This window comes from Telopea speciosissima, chromosome 9 (genome assembly GCF_018873765.1).
Source record: "Telopea speciosissima isolate NSW1024214 ecotype Mountain lineage chromosome 9, Tspe_v1, whole genome shotgun sequence".
Taxonomy (NCBI): domain Eukaryota; kingdom Viridiplantae; phylum Streptophyta; class Magnoliopsida; order Proteales; family Proteaceae; genus Telopea; species Telopea speciosissima.
Genome location: NC_057924.1, coordinates 61620609 through 61637033, shown reverse-complemented (window position 1 = coordinate 61637033; position 16425 = coordinate 61620609). Strand labels below are relative to the sequence as shown.

General features: G+C 37.6%; 1 protein-coding gene and 2 long non-coding RNA genes across 8 annotated transcripts; 1 reads left to right on the top strand and 2 right to left on the bottom strand.

The window, feature by feature from the left end:
• Positions 1-432: 432 nt before the first annotated feature.
• On the bottom strand, positions 433-745 carry LOC122640933. The gene is made up of 2 exons (XR_006329782.1): positions 596-745; positions 433-493 (listed from the first exon to the last, which is right to left on the bottom strand). It is a non-coding gene; the product is annotated as an uncharacterized LOC122640933 (long non-coding RNA).
• Positions 746-4973: 4228 nt separating this feature from the next.
• On the bottom strand, positions 4974-5616 carry LOC122640934. Its single transcript, XR_006329783.1, has 2 exons — positions 5477-5616; positions 4974-5182 (listed from the first exon to the last, which is right to left on the bottom strand). It is a non-coding gene; the product is annotated as an uncharacterized LOC122640934 (long non-coding RNA).
• On the top strand, positions 5458-16199 carry LOC122640931 (urease accessory protein D). 6 transcript variants are annotated; one of them, XM_043834226.1, is made up of 9 exons: positions 5458-5471; positions 10345-10445; positions 10586-10651; positions 10785-10859; positions 10999-11043; positions 11268-11501; positions 13481-13563; positions 13735-13903; positions 15959-16136. In XM_043834226.1, exons 2-9 carry the CDS (start codon positions 10347-10349, stop codon positions 16070-16072), a joined length of 885 nt encoding a protein of 294 aa, XP_043690161.1. In that variant the 5' UTR covers positions 5458-5471; positions 10345-10346; the 3' UTR covers positions 16073-16136. The 6 variants fall into 6 exon arrangements, with proteins under 6 accessions (XP_043690161.1, XP_043690162.1, XP_043690164.1 ...); XM_043834227.1 differs by lacking the exon at positions 5458-5471 and adding an exon at positions 7984-8001; XM_043834229.1 differs by lacking the exons at positions 5458-5471; positions 15959-16136 and adding an exon at positions 14275-14411 and having other exon boundaries at positions 10268-10445.
• The last annotated feature ends 226 nt before the right edge of the window (positions 16200-16425 follow it).

Sequence of the window (16425 nt, the reverse complement as noted above, 5' to 3'; positions counted from 1 at the left end):
ATAGAAGGGCGACTGTGGGTTTGGAAATCGAAAACCAGGCTTTTGATTAGTATCAACATTCACAGGCCTGGTTGTATAGTATCAACTTCCATTGTTTTTCCCATAAACTTCTCTGAACATTGTAAAGCGAAGAATAAAAAACACTCAAAATTACATGGAAACAAAACCATACTAGAATAATTTTAAACAGCAATGCTAGCTTTTAATCGCTCCACCTTTCTTATTCAATATAGAATTTTATTAGCTTCTAGGGCTTTTCTTATAGCCAAACTAGGAGCGGTCAAGTTTCTGAAACAGTACATTCCCATTATTTGAACAATCAATCAACAGGGTGTCTCGCAGTAACATTTAAATTTGAATCCTCGGCAATGGCCGGTATCGTATCCCTCGTTCTTGCAAGTTAGAGAACAGAGGTTTCCGCTATAGCACAGGCCCTTGAACTGTTCGCTCAGAGTTTCACACACCCTTGCTTCAACATGCACCCTCATCTCCTCTGCAAAACCACACACACACACCCACTTCATCATCAGCTATCAATGCATATGTATGAGAGAGAGAGAGAGAGAGAGAGAGAGAGAGAGTGAGTGAGTGATACCTGATGCAAGAAAGACCAACATGGTGAAGACGATACACCAACTAAACCTTCCCATCATGGCAACCACTTGAGGAACCTCAATTTCTTTGTGAGAGGAATTGAAGATTGAAGATGGAGATGAGAAGAGGGTTGTTATTTATAAGGAGCTTGGGGTAATCATGTAACACGTGAAACCTTAGGCCTACAATGATGCATTCATGACAAGTGTTGTTCGAGTTCTGTCACTCCGAGCGACTGGCTAGGTAAACTGTAACAGCCAACCAGTGAAGCCGAATTTTGAGGGCCAGTTATGGGTTTATGTGAAGTTTCCTCTCCTCGGGAAAGTGGGTTTCTGTTTTCACCTTATTTTCGGTCAATAGAGAAATAGACTGAAATCTAGTCAAGAGTGACATGTTAGTCAGTGATGGAAAAACAATAATGACTGAAAACGGTCAGTGATGGAAAAACAATAATGACTGAAAACGGTCAGAAAACGCTCAATGACGGTCAGAAAACGGTCAATGACCAAAAGCGGTCAGAGACTGACAAATTGCAGTGACTAAGAAACAAACCACTGTTTCTCATTCTTCTGCAGAGGCCGAATATAGGGCCATGGCGGTTGCAACATGTGAACTCATCTGGATATCCTATCTTCTGCATGATTTGGGCATTGACATTAAATTACCTATTCCATCGCAATACACATAGCCTCGAATCCCGTGTTTCATGAACACACAAAGCATATCGAGATTGATTGCCATGTTATTCGCGACAAACTCCAATAGGGCTTCCTTAGACCGGCCAAGATTCCAAGCTCTGACCAAATTGCAGACCTATTTACCATAGCCCTTGGCAGGGAGCAGTTCAAAGGTCTTACTTCCAAGTTGGGCATTTGTGACCTACACGCTCCAACTTGAGGGGGAGTATTACCATATGAGTTTTCATACTAATCTAGTGACTACGATAATTGATTCTATACTAATCTAGTGACTAGGATAATTGAGATAATTGATTCTCTCTTATCTATAACTCGATCTTAGGAATTATTTTTGGGTGATTGACCCATGTAATCTCTTGTATATATTGACATCTCTATATCAATGGAAAGTAACCCATTCCATTCAAATCACATAACTTTAGCCATTATATTATACGATTCTAACACCGATAATGGTTAGTGACCGACGAACGATCAACAAGGTGATTATAAACAATTTTCAAAGAAGTGGGTAGTTGTAAAACCACTTGGTAACTACAGAAACCACCAGAACTGCCAAGAATGTCTATAAAAGAAAAAATTTAAAACAAAGGAAGACACCTAACAAATCAACACAAATAGTTTTTATTTTTTATCTCTTAATTTTTTTTTTAGGAGTAGTGTAATATAGATTTTATCCAGCAATATTTCTTTTATATTGTTTCAAAAGACATTCATTATCATCAAGTTGTAAGCTTCAATAGTTCGTGGTGGCAGAGTTGTGAAGACTTCAACAAATTTGTTTCTGATAAGCAAGCAATTTGGCCGTAGAGTAGTGATAGTATAAATACCAAATTATAAGCCTCATTAGTTCGGATTTGGCAAGTTGTAAAGACTTCAACAAATGCGTTCAACAGAGTACACAATAAAACTACATGTTTGTGTTCACGTTAACTGATAATAGCATTAGTAGAAGGGGTAGGATCCGGATCCTCTACTTCCGCCTGCCCGGTACTGCCATGCACCCCACACACAAGCAAGGCGAAAAATACTGCCTTACCTCCACTCGGGCAAGGCGCTCAAGCAAGGGTAAGGTGGTATTTTTCACCTTGCTTGTGTGGGGGGCGCACACAACAGTAGGGGCAGGCGAAAGTAGAGGATCTCGATTGAGAAGGGGCATAAGAGGGCATGGCAAAATAGGTTACAAGTCATTTGTAACCTACATTTTTTTATATAATGAGAAAATTTCATTGAAACAAGTAGGCTAAAAGAACAAAGTGTTTTTGTACACAAAAGAATGCCTCCTGGATGAAGCAAAGTGTGAAAAGAAACTTGAGGGGATAGATATTGAAGGGTCTTGGTTCACAATGATACTACAGCCATGTAACATATCAGTGATCTTCAAAGGTTGAGGTACCAAGTGCCACGGCAAAGGAACCTTCGGGGATTGCAAAAAATGGGTTTTATCCTCACCGTTGCACCAGATTTCATGTAACCTACGTTGGTGATATATATATATATATAAACGCTATTTTTTTCTGCATCATTTTAGGATTCGTTTTCATTGAACACCACCAACACCTAGACATAGAAGGGACAAAATGACCACCCCATTCCCATGAAAGATAAAAATTCCACCTCCCATGATGCCAATGGGTGTACTCTAATTGCCCTTGCACCTATAGAGGCCACACACAGAAAACACCGACCCTAAGTGGTCATTTGTTTGATGGAGACTTGGGTGGGTGAGAGAATTGCGGTGGAAAAATGTTGAAACCCACCCCAACCTTCTTTGATTAACCTCAGGTGGTGAATTTACAAAAGTCCAACAAACAAAATTAAATATTCTGTCGGCTGACATAGTACTTGTAAATCTCATCCCTAACCCATCCAAATTCCTACTAAATTGATGGGACTCAGTTACTTATTGTCACGAAAAATGTTGTATTAAATGTAATTTAATAGTATGTAGTTTCACAAAATCGAGTCTTGTTATTTTTCGCTTTTCGGTTTACCTCCCTTGAGACTTCGTATTTTGTTTTCATGAGTTTTTGGACAATGCATTAGAAATGTAAGGAGAAATGATAGAGGCATATGTGCACACGTCAAGCCAAGTTGTGGTAGTGCGATATGGTATATTTATTTTGGTTCAAAATTGATCGATTCAAAGTTGACCCAGTCTTAGGTCATTCTTTAGTTCAAAGTTGGCCAGTTTTTTTGATGTAGTCACGTATTAATCCTTTTTGGATTTAATTAGTTAACAAAGTTTTACGTAATGGACACATGACATGTCTCTTTAAAGAAACGTATTCATTCGTATAAGTGCATTCATAACACTTGAATTAAATTCTTTTAATCCAATCTATTGGAACCAAGAGACACACCCATGCACACCATGTGGTATCTTCCAGGGACACTTACATATAAATATTTAGATTAAAATCTTGTAATCCTATCCATCGAAATCAATGAACACACTCATTTCATAGGATGCCTTGAAGGGATGCATCCACCACTATAAATAGAGGTAGTGGGTACCTTCAAATGAAATACATAATTTTGTGCTACTCTCTCACTCTCTCTCTCTTATACTATTATGATTCCCATTTATTAAAGAATTGCTATAGAGTTTTTTTCGCTTACATTGAATACAAGTATAGCTTGAATACAATTCCAAAATTCTCGAAGGGGTTTGTAGTTGCAGAATGCACCATTATTATGGTAAACCAACAAAACTATTGTATCTTGGAGGCCTACTCGCATACACCTGTAGGGGTGTTTAAGGTCTTAAAAAAAATGTCCATTGGTACGCCTCAGATCTTTATCCTCTGCAATTCCCTGTGAATTTTTATCACCACCAATTCCCTGCCTGCTCCAATTCCCTCCAATTCCTCACATTGGAGCAAAAATGACCACCCTACCCTTTGCCCGAACACACTGCCCAAGGTGGGATACGGTGATCATTTCTACTCCTATGTGAGAAATTGGAGGGAATTGAAACGAACAGAGAATTGGAGGTGATAATGATTCAATTCCCTGCCCGTCCATTTCCTCAAATAGGAGGTGAACTCTATCCGTCAAATAGGAGGTGAACTCTATCCGAACAGTACGTTAGGGCAGGGGTAAGGTAGTCATTCCTGCCCCCATTAGAGGAAATTTAGAAAATGAATCGGGCAGGGAATTTGAGGAGATAATTTTCCCTATTCTATTAACATTCTCATCCTCTCTTATCCCGGAAACAAACGGCCCCAGAAAACTCTATAGGTGAAATACTACCTGCACCAGCCATCTCTGAATTCCCGAAAGTGCATCCGTCAACAATTTAACTTTATCCAATCCGATTCTGAATTGTATCAGAATATTTCAGAGATATTCATTGAAGAACACGGAAGAATTGTCAAACCTAATCGTCTAGAGCAACAGAATATTTCAGATCCAACCATCCAGAGCACCAGAATATTTCAAAGATACTCATAAAAGGGCGAGATTCACAGCAATAGTTGGATTTTTCAACTTCCATTGTTTTTTCATAAACCACCCTGATTGAGCTAAGATCTGAACACAGTAATTAAAGCGGAGAATAAAAACCATATTAGAACAATTTAAACAGCATTAATACTAGCTCTAACTGCTCTAACTTACTTCATTACAGAATTTTATTAACTTTTAGGGTTTCTTATAACCGAAGTAGAAGCTACCAAGTTTCTGAAACAGTGCATGCATTATTTGATCGAGCAATCAACAGCGTTTCTGGCAGAAACATCGACGTCGGAATCCTCGGCAATGGCCGCCGGTATGGTGTCCCTCGTTCTTACACGTTAGAGCACAGAGGTTGCTGTCGTAGCACAGTCCCTTGAAACTATGGCTCAGAGTGTCACACGTCCTTGCTTCAACTTGTACCCTCATCTCCACTGCAAAACCACACACATATTCACTTCATCATCATCATCATCAGCTATCAATGCATATGAATGAGAGAAAGAGAAAGAGCAATTCAGATCTCCTACGGCGCGCTGCCCATAATGGCCTGAGCGGTGCAGACTGAATCATGTACACAAAGACCGTTTTATCCCTATCCAAACACCTTATCCGAACAAAAATCAAGCAATCATTACGCACGCAGTCTAGTCTACACCGCATAGACCACTATGGACAACTACACCGTAGAAGATCTGGATCCGAGAGAGAGAGAGAGAGAGAGTTACCGGATGCAAGAAGGACCAACATGGTCAAGAAGATGCACCAACTAAACCCTCTCATCATGGCTACCACTTAAGGAATCTTGCTTCTCTGTAAGAGGAATTAAAGACTGAAGATGGAGACGAGAAGAGGGTTTTTTATTTATAAGGAGTTAAGGTATGAGGTGACACGTGAAACCTCAGACCTACAACGATTCAACAATTACAAGTGTTGTTCGAGTTCTTTCTACTTTGAGACATGTAGCAGACTTGGTAGGTAACGTGTAACGTCCGAGCACTGAAGCCGGATTTTGAGAGCCAGCTATGGGATTCCTACGAGCTCACGCCTGTCGTCCTGTGCTAGTCCTAATGGGCATCACCCATGTATACCTGGTACAGAGACCATGACCATGTCGGACAATTATCGTCTACAGTTTCCTGATCGGTGCGGTTTTCTAGTTCCTCTCACAAGAGGATGATGGATCCCACCTGGGGCACTGATCGAACAATTTGCCCAGGTGGGGTCTACCGTCCTCTTGTGAGAGGAACTAGGGAACAACACCGGTCAGGGAACCGTACACGAAAGAAATTCGACCATATCTCTCTCCCGTCATCAAGGAAAAGATGATTCAAAGATTTATATTTTCATGATATCATCTTCAATTCAAGGTCAATGTACGGACACTGAAATTGAAGCATGTATTTCAAGTAAAAATTTCTCAATTACTACCAGTATAGTGCCATTTTATTTCTTTTTTTTTTTTTTCTTCTTTTAAATATAAACATTTAAAACCCGTACCCTATGTTTTTCGTTTTCTTTATCATTTTCTATTTTTTTGACCGTTTTATTTGACCGTTCATTTACAATTTTTTGCCATTTAAAACTCGTGCACAAATAGAATTCAAGAGAATGAGTGGACTTCATGTGTGAGCCCTTAGGCATACCAAAATGGTTCTCGTATGAAAACCTGAGCAAAACTCGAGACATGATGGCTGCAACCCGGATTGCAGCCATGCTATTGCTACCCCCAATTGTAGACGCAAATTTGGAATAATCTCTTTTCCCTTTAGGTTCATAAATACCCTTAGGTTTTAGTATTTTCCAAAATACCTTTCTGGATTCCAAATCGACGCCTACAATTAAGGCAGCAGGAACACATTTACAACACCGGCAGCAGCCAATTTTTGTCCACACATGATAGCTAGAAAACAATAAGTTTTCAAGTTGTTGGAGCTTTGATGGTTGACCTTAAGTTTATTTGGTCAATCTAGTTTCTCCTTGAATTACTCATAGTCGACTTTACTGCTAACACGTTAACCTCAGTCCTTAGAGGCCTATTTGGTGGTTGACTCCAAGTTTTGCCTCCCAAGGCTTGAATTTTCCATTCTATGTGAATTGATTACTAAATTTTCCAAATCTTCCTCCATGGGAGAGATAAAATATCTTCTCAATCCATGTCTCTTAGTTGTTGTAGTCTCATGATTCTCATTTTCTCATTTTTTAGAATTTGTTGAATCTTCAAAAATCATCAAAATCATTAGTTATTTAATTTTTTATTATTAATTGATTAGCTATTTAAATCAGATAATTTTTTCCCAAACTATTCGAATACTTTTTCGGATATCCTTACACAGATACAGATACCCTAAACAAATACGAATGCAAATCGAATTCAGATTTTTGAATATCCATTTACATCTCTAGACCAGATGGTATTCTTTTTGAGGTACCTTTATCTCACCCAATCGATCCATAGGGATTTATGGTGGGTTGCTATGGACCAAATATGTCTCATTAGAGCCGGATGAGCCCGCCGAATCAGATCCTATGCGCATGGAGGAGGACTGGAGTGATAAAGATGATAAACCAGAAACTTGAGCCTCCTGGGATCATTGCTCAACACTTAAAAATACAGCGGTGCACATCTGCATATATTCCAAGTTTTTATTCATATGTAATCATACTGGATTTTCTGCCTATAGTATGTTCGATAAAATTCTTATTAGAAATTTCTTGGTCATAAGTACTTTCTTTTTGGCATCGCTCAAAGCCATTGCATTCTTTTTCCTTGAATCAATTCAGCCCAAAGGCCATCATGCAGCCTAGGCTTTGATCCAAATTATATTCCATAATGATGTTCTCCTTTTGATGACTAACACACACGAGCAAAACGTAAGTTGTGAAAAATTCAAGCTTTAATCAGTTTTAACTAAACTACAATGCTATAGCATTTTATTAACTTTCAGGGCTTTTTACAAACACTGTTTGAGCAATCAACAGGGTTTCTGGCAAAAACATGCATGTCGGTCCTTGTCGAGTACTTGACAAAAGCCGGCTTGAAATCCCACGTTCTTGCACGCCTCAGCACAGAGATTGCTGTCAAAGCACTGGCCCTTGAACCCAAGGTTCAAAGCGATACACGTCCCTGCTTCAACCTGCACTCCCATCTCTTCTGCAAAATCAGTCACACCATTTCATCAGCTATTAATACATGAATATGAGAGAGAGAGAGAGAGAGAGAGAGAGAGAGAGAGAGAGAGAGAGAGAGAGAGTTACCAGATGCAAAAAGGACCAACATGGTCAAGAAGATACACCAACTAAACCTTCTCATCATGGCTTACCAAGAGCTACCACACTTCACTGGGCTTGAAGTCAAGAAGAGGGTTTTTTATAAGGAGTTTGAGGTACCTGGCATGTAATGAAGATTGGGAAGAAAAAAAATCTGACAAGCTGGATTTTTAGGGGAAAAAATCTGATGAACATTCTTTGACAAATTTACCAAAAATATTGAAAAAAAAACTGAAGCTGGATTTTAGGGGAAAAAATCTAACAAGTTGGATTTCCTAAAATATATAAAAAAAAAAACTGAACTGACAAGCTGGATTTCCAAAAATATAAAAAAAATCTGATCTGACAAGCTGGATTTCCAAAAATATAAAAAAACCTGATCTTACAAGGTGGATTTCCAAAAATATAAAAAAAATCTGATCTGACAAGCTGGATTTTTAGGAAAAATCTAATAAACCAAATTTTGAGAGAAAAAAAATTTGGAAGGAACATTCATGCCATGTCAGATGGCATCCTTGTGTATTTATTCTGAAATCTAAAATAGTATTTTGGAAAATACTAAAATTTAGGAAGGTATTTAATTATTTATAAATCAAAGGGGAAGTGAATTATTCTATTTCCTTGGCTTCAAGCTTGGATAGCAAGAATGTTTCTGCAACCTGGGTAGTAGAAAGATTTTTCCCCTCAAAATCTGGTTTGTCAGTAAGTTTTTTTTTTTAAAGTAAACTTGTCAGAGAGTGTTTATTACATGCACGTTATACTTTACCTACCAATTTTGTAACGTCTCAAAGATGAGAGTGTTAGCTGTAATATTAACTGTAATTTAAGATCGATCAAGAGCATGTCCACAATTCCATTTGAACTCATGTGGTCCCCGTTCAAAGAAATTGTGAGGGGCATTATTTACACCCTATTTCGATCAATAGATCGAACATAAGACTGATAAAAGCATGTCCACAATCCCATTCGACCTCATGTGACCCCGTTCAAACGGGATTGTGAGGGGTATTGTTTACTCCTTATTTTCGATCTATTTCAGTCAATAGAGAAATAGATCAAAATATAGCCAATGATGCCTATAAAAAGAGAAATTCAAAGATTACCTGAATAGCCAAGGATGCCTATAAAAAGAGAAATTCAAAACAAAAGAAGGGATCCAACATATCAACACGACAAGTCTTTATCTATTATCTTTTATTTTCTTTATATTTTAGGAGTAGTGTAATGTAGATTTTTATCTTGCAATATGTCTTTTGGCTTGCTTCAAAAGACATCCATTATCATCAAGTTGTAAGTCTCATCCATTTTGGATTTGACAAGTTGTAATAACTTCAATAAATACGCTCTCCGAAAGAAGCAATTTGATTTTTTTTTCTTCTTCTTGAGATTGCACTTTTCACATTTTAAAAGTCCTTGAATTACTGGTAGAATCTATCATAGTCTAGGGCAAATTAGAATAGTTTCCTCAGTCAACAATGATCTGCGGACCGAAGAAATTAGGGGAAACAAATACTTCTCCCCCCAACAATTGGGTTTAGCTGCTTAAGAGAAGAAAACCCAGAATGGGCAGCCGTTGAAACTCAAAAGCCCTGCTCTTCGAAGGCCTTGAATCCACTAAACGAAGTTGTAAACAAAATAGAGAGAAGCGCCTTCAATGGCTTCTCAAATTCTCCTTTTGTGAGAGGATTTTTTATTCTTTTCTCCTTTAGTTTTTTGCCACAACTCGAGACATGACTTCAGACTTCACTCTTCAAGCCTTCATCACAGACTCAGAGATTCGCTGTGCAAAGAACAAAACCTAGAAACAGGTGAGAAGTGGTATCGGTTCTCCTTTTGGCGAGAAAATGGCTTCAATTGTATGGGCTGTGCCTCATACCTCTTACAAGCTTTCATCTGTCTATTTATTTGCAATCTTTCCTTTGTCATTTTCTTTGGTTTTTCTCATCTCTTTCTCCATCCCTCTTCTCCAATCTTTTCTTCCATTTTTTTGAATATATCTATGTTTTTTTATTATGTTTGTTTGGATCCATGTAATCGATCCCATTAAGTTGGGATAAGCCTGTGTCAGTTGTTATTGTTGTTTGCTGTTTGTTGTTGGGCTGAGCCTAATTCTGGGCCTGGGCTTGGGCTAATAAACGGAAGCCCAACATGTAGATAACCTTGAGTGGTTGAGTTTTTTATTTATTTATTTTTGGGCAATTTTTAGTGAAGTTTTGATACTTACGACTCAGGAGATCACTCTCAGACCAGTTTCGTTTCGTGTATTGGAGATTCAAGCTCTCGCTTTGCAAAGAGAGGGGAGGGAACGAGTTCGTGCCTTGTGTAGGCATGGAGACGGGTATTCTGGTAGTGGAGAAAGTCAGAGGCAAATCAACAGTCACACGATGCTTCTCAAAGTATCCACTCAAATTCATCGTACCCAGCAAGGTTAGATCGATTTCCACCTCTTTGATGTTGCTTTTGATTTGCAGCAATTGGATCTTCCCCAAATTTTCTGATTGTATACTCAGCTAATCGAAAGAAGATTCTGAACCCATCTCATACTCCTCTGGTTTGATGAATTCCAGGCGGGTTGCTCAAAAACTGATGCTGTTTGGGTTTACAGCCTTACTTATGGTGGGGGCATAGTCTCTGTATGTCTCTCTTTCTCTCTAATTTATCGATCTCTGTAATTCCTTGTACATGATATGATATGATGTGTATGAGGCACTTCCCAATGGTTGTATTTTTGTATTAAATTTGTCTTTTTTTTTTTACTGGGTGTAGGGAGATTCTATTTCATGTACATTGACCATTGGAGACGGTTGTACTGCAGCTTTAACAACTCAGGCTTCCACAAAGGTTCATTCTTAAGCTTCTCTGTTCCCTATTTCCTGTATTATTGACTGCTAAGTTGGTTTTCTAGTTTCATTTTTCTAGATTTCTTGTTTTTTGATTTTATTTTGGTTTCAGTTATTAGCTTTTACTTTGATCATACCAGGTGTACAAATCAGTGGGATCAAAGTGCTGCGAACAATTTTTGGAGGTAAAACAATTCCTGAAACCAATTGTATAGTATTCAATCTGTCTGTTTAAAGTTCTAATATTACAATCATATTACAACCCCTGTAATTTAATTTGTTATCAGTGGTATAGGCAAGGCCACATTAGTGCATTGCTGGTAGATTTATGTGTGATCGGGAATGTTTTTAGTATTGTCTCTGCGATAAATGGCTCTAGTAACAGTGGCAAATTTATGCCATGCAGTAGGTGAGAATTGGAAGCGATGCTCTTTTGGCAGTCATTCCCGACCCTGTAACATGCTTTTCTACAGCAAGGTACTCCCAGAAGCAAGTCTTCAGAGTAGCTTCAGATTCTAGCTTGGTCATTGTTGATTGGATTACCAGTGGGCGTCATGAAAGAGGTGAAAAATGGGATTTTGGACTCTACAAGAGCACCAATCAAATCTTCTTGGAAAAAGATGAGCCTTTATTTCTGGATTCGGTAATGCCCTCAATTGTACTTATAGGGATTTGCCTAAATATTTCTCAAATTCTCATTAATCATGTCAACATTTAAGTTCATATGTTTCTTTCTTGTTTTATTTTTTCTTTTTTGGATCGAGTATAACTTTAATAGTTTAATCAAAATTCAAACAGTTTCATGCAAACTTCAAGGACCACAGACTTGGATTTGGCTCAATTACTCCAAGCTTATTGACAAACACTACTTAATCAACTGGGACATTCCTTAAAACCAGATCTTACTAGTTCTATACATCCCAAGCTTCAAGCTGCCAAGGAGTTTACTTCTACATTTATTCTTCTGGAAATATACTCAATTTACATTCATAAAACCTTCTGTGAGTTTCATTTCATCTATCAGAATAGAGACACTCTTAAATGTCTTGACTCTGTAGAAGATCCATGATTCTTTTTGCGCCTGAAAACGCGATCACTTGTAACCTTTGCATGTGCTTCACTTATTCCACAACCCCTTATAGAAATATATTCCATTCTGTTCATGGCACCTGGTCCTGCGAAGGATCTCCTTGCTGCAAGAACGTTTCTTATTTTATCATGTGTAACTCCATCCATGGTTTGGCAACTTTCTCATTCTCAGTTGGCACCACCACAAAAAATGGTCGCCCAACTGTTTGTTAGCTGACGTTATTACTTATAAGAATCTGACCATTTACAGACAACTTCCATGGTCTGTTGGTGGTATTTCACGATGTTTTATTTCATCGACTTTAGAGTTTATGATTAGTAATAATATGAAACTGGTCCACCCCCCTTTGAGAATGACCATTGGAACTGATGTTTGACAATAAATTTCTGGTATCACATAAGCCATTCTGGTTACGGATCTTGAGTGATTCATACTCTCTGTCACCACTACTAACATTTTGTATTTGGTTCCTTTCCTTCCAAATAAAGCAGCAAGTAGAAGCATACAACCACAGCTGTGTTTTCTTTCCCCCATACATTATTGGTACCTACCAACTTGAGAATGTCAAGAACTTCCACTGAGCTATTACCGATGAAAGAAAAATACTCCGTATGCCTGGGCTGTGCAAACAGTCTCATGTTTATCTTTGCCAACTCTAGAGCTTCAGATGAAGTTCTAGCCTGTATATTGTAGAACCAAATATAATAGTGTATACAAATAGTTCCATCAAGATGTTATTGATGCATTTTTCAAAGCCATGCTATGATCTGAAATCCTCCGTAAGAACGGATATGATCTCTAACTTGCACGCTTCAGTCCAGCTTAAAACAAGTATTAGAAATATAAATTTATGCAGTATTTTATTAAGTTGGAGAAACAACACATGTTAAATGTTAACTGATTTTCTTTCATGACCCTGGTTTTTCCTACACCTTGTGCCTGTAAACCAAGTCATACATCTCTTAGTTGTTTCCACTGCTGCCAATAATTATCAGTAGAAAATAGAAATCACATATTCATCCTGGAGATAACGATAGCTTAACGTTCATATCCTTGGAGGACTTTTTATTATTAAACCGAAACTTGAGAAACTACTTGCAGGATTATTGTCCCTCACTTTTTGCTTTTGACAGAAACCATTATGATTTAGACTTTGAAGCAGAAGTACAACAAAAAATGCCATTCCTTCACTTTTTTTTGGGTGCATTTTATAGCTTTCTGTTATCCGCCCTTCCATTTTCAACCCACTGAAGTTTAAACCAGAGTTGAGTCCATGACCTCACTTTTATAACATGATTATGAGACTCTTAGCATAGCTATTGGGGTCTACATATGACTCTCTCTCTCTCTCTCTCTATCATGAGCACACACATGGCAACAATCTGGTGTTGTCTTTGCTAAGAGAAATATTAGTATCTATTAACAGTAGTTTTTTGGAGCATCTTTTCCTGTTTAACAGCCTCGTTCTTCCAGGTTTTTAAATTGAAGTTTCATATTTTGAAGTTCTTAAAAGAGATCATCTCATGAAACAGGTATTGCTAGAGGCAGGAAGTATTACCAGCATCGCTGAACGAATGCAGGATTACCAAGTTGTTGCAATGATCATATTCTTGGGGTAGGTATTTCACTGCGCATAGTAAGCTTTCTCCACCAAATATTCTCGTATGTGAAACTAGCTTAATCCACAATGATTTTCCTCTTTTCTTTCTTTTTTGTTTTTCACATTAAGATGATGAAATGAATGAAGAAGGTAGGTAAATGTATTCCCATGTTTCTGTTGATTTAGTCCCAAGGTGAAGCCTATTCAAAATGAAATACAAGATGACGTGAAGAGAATGATGTCTGAGAGCTTTACAGTCCCTTCCTCTACCTCACGGCACTATATGAAAGTGAATTCTGATATGGCTCCATCAAAACCAGCATTTATTGCTTCTTGCAGTACCTTTGGTCCAAAGGTAGCCTTTTTTCCCCCTCTTCAGACTCTCTTTCTCAAGGCTTATTACTAATTCATTATTATCATAGTTAATGTTTTTCTTTAACTCCGGAACCACATGACCCTAGGTAGCCCTAAAAAATTTACTAATCCATCAAGAAAATTAGTAAGCAGATACTTCACACTTGGGGGTTGGGGTGGGACTTCCAGCTTTACCCCTAACCTGAAATAGGTGATCACACAGCTCACTAATAATCTCTAAAAAAACAAATAGTACAAGAGCATTTGAATCCAAGAGAACCTAAACCTAACTTGTCTTCAAGAATGCATGTAGACATGAAGTTAAAGATATGAAAAAAGAAAAAAAAAAAAAAAAAATTCGATGCTTAACAGGATAGCTCAGCAATGACATAAGCTGCCGAATTTTATTCCCTGTAATCATGTGAGAAACATAGTGTGATTCTGTCTTGAAGTTTATAAATTCTTTTGAACAATCTGCCAATCCAAGCTAAACTCTTCTTTTGTAGACCTTGTACTTTTTTTTTTGGTGAAAAAAAGAAAGATATATTAAGATGGCAAATTTTTACATAGTTTATACATAATTGGGGTTTTAGTTATCATGGCCTTTTCGGCCCAAAAAAATAGCATTGATTGCATCAGTTCATTTTGGAGAGGTTTATATAGGATAAGGGTGTCAATCGGTTTGGTCATTCGGTTCGGTTTCATGTCTTGATGGTGTGAATCAAAACCGAACCGACTTGGTTCTAGAAGTGGAAACCGAATCCGAACTTGCTCGGTTCGGTTCGGTTCGGTTACGGTTCTAATTCGATTTTTCAATACGGGTCTAATTCGGTTCCCCAATTCGACTCTCCAATACAGTTCCATTCTGCTAGGCTGCCAATTGTTGTTGCCTTGCTGTGTTCTCAAGAAACTCCATTTGTATAAATAAAATGCTCACAAAACCTTAAAGGAACCAGAAATATTAATAAATAAATAAGAATCTCTAGTGAGTTCTCCACTTTCAAATCTTATCTTTTAGCTTACCCATCAATAAAGTAAGAGAAACACATCAAAATTTTAGTTGTAAAAAGAAAGGCAACACCATAAAAAAAGTTATAGGGTTTTGGATTTAAGTGTGGTAAGTTATAGGGTTTTGGATTTAAGTGTGGTATTCGGTTCAAACCGATGGTTTTTTAAGTGAAACTGAAACCAAACCGAACCGAATTAAATGCTCATATATTAGAACCGAATCCAAACCAAATTTATTTGGTTCGGTTAGGTTTCGGTTTGGTTTTGACACCTTTAATATAGGATCTCTCTAGATTCGTCAAACATCTGCAAAAAACTGGTTAGAAGTTCCCAAGGCCATGAAGATTGAGTTGGAGTTGGAAGAAGTCCAGGCAACGCATCATTGGAGCACCAAACTTCTTTCACCTTCTGCCCCATCTCCTCAGCAAAATTAAACCCTTGTGCAATCCCAAAAAGTTCTGCTTCCAAGGGATGACGAATGTTAATATGTAGACCTTGTACTTAATCATAGAATCATATCAACTTCCAACATTTGAAAATCTAGGTGCAATGCAATTAAAATGACATCAGATACTGCTCTCATCACATACAACTTCTGTTTAAATTCGTTTGAAGCCTTTCTGCCCTTTGCCTTGTTGGATAATCTCTTTCCGTCTTCCACTCTAGCCAAGTATATTAACTATGATTGATTCGATGAACTATCTTTTGTATAAGTAGTTATTTTTAATCCAGATGTTCATTCTATTCTGACTACTATATGGAAGGTAGAATTTTGTTTTTGATTACTAGGAGAAGGGTTGAAAAAAAGTACAGTAATCGGCACTCTAGAGAACTATGGATTAGATTTTCATCTTCTACATCACTTCTAATTCAATTCTTTTGAAGTTGCTTGATCCTTTTCATGGTTTTGAAAATATATTCCAATCCATCACAATAGTAATTAGTATAGCTTATCTTCAGGTCAAACCAAGTAACCAAGTACATGAAAATTACTTAAAAACATGTTCTATAACTTTTTGTGCTGGTGAGTGTTTATTCGTCTATGCAGGGGATAGGCTTTGTTGTTCGAATAGCAGCTGTGACAACAGAATCAGTGTACAAGTTCCTTAAGCATCATTTGGCTAGTATGGAGCCGCTTCTTGGAGCAGCTCCTTATCGTTGATGTATATAGAATTGCATTTTAAAACAAAGTTGTGGCAGTTTATCCTGATTGCACTTTGATGGAATCACATATTCTTCAAAAAATTGTGACATTCTATGTCCCAGTTATCTATTTTGAGTTTGAAGTTCACATGTAGCTAGAAACTGATTAAGCAGATCTCCATCTTCCTACCCCCTTTCCCCCCTTTTCTTCTGTTTTCCTTATCATAGTCTTTATTTTTCCCCTTGTATTTTGTCCTGCTGTTTTTGGATTAAATCTAAGTGAAAGAATGAAAGAAATTGTGAAGCATAAATGATAGATTTAGCACCTTCAGTACCTAATGTGCACTAGATGAGCTTGTCTGAATATTTCCA

Excerpts from the sequence above, each read along its gene's own strand:
- LOC122640931 (XM_043834226.1), top strand. The coding sequence starts at position 10,347 with ATGGAGACGGGTATTCTGGTAGTGGAGAAAGTCAGAGGCAAATCAACA. Across the intron at positions 10,446-10,585 it reads AATTCATCGTACCCAGCAAG|GCGGGTTGCTCAAAAACTGA; the intron begins GTTAGATCGATT and ends GATGAATTCCAG. Across the intron at positions 11,502-13,480 it reads AGCCTTTATTTCTGGATTCG|GTATTGCTAGAGGCAGGAAG; the intron begins GTAATGCCCTCA and ends CTCATGAAACAG.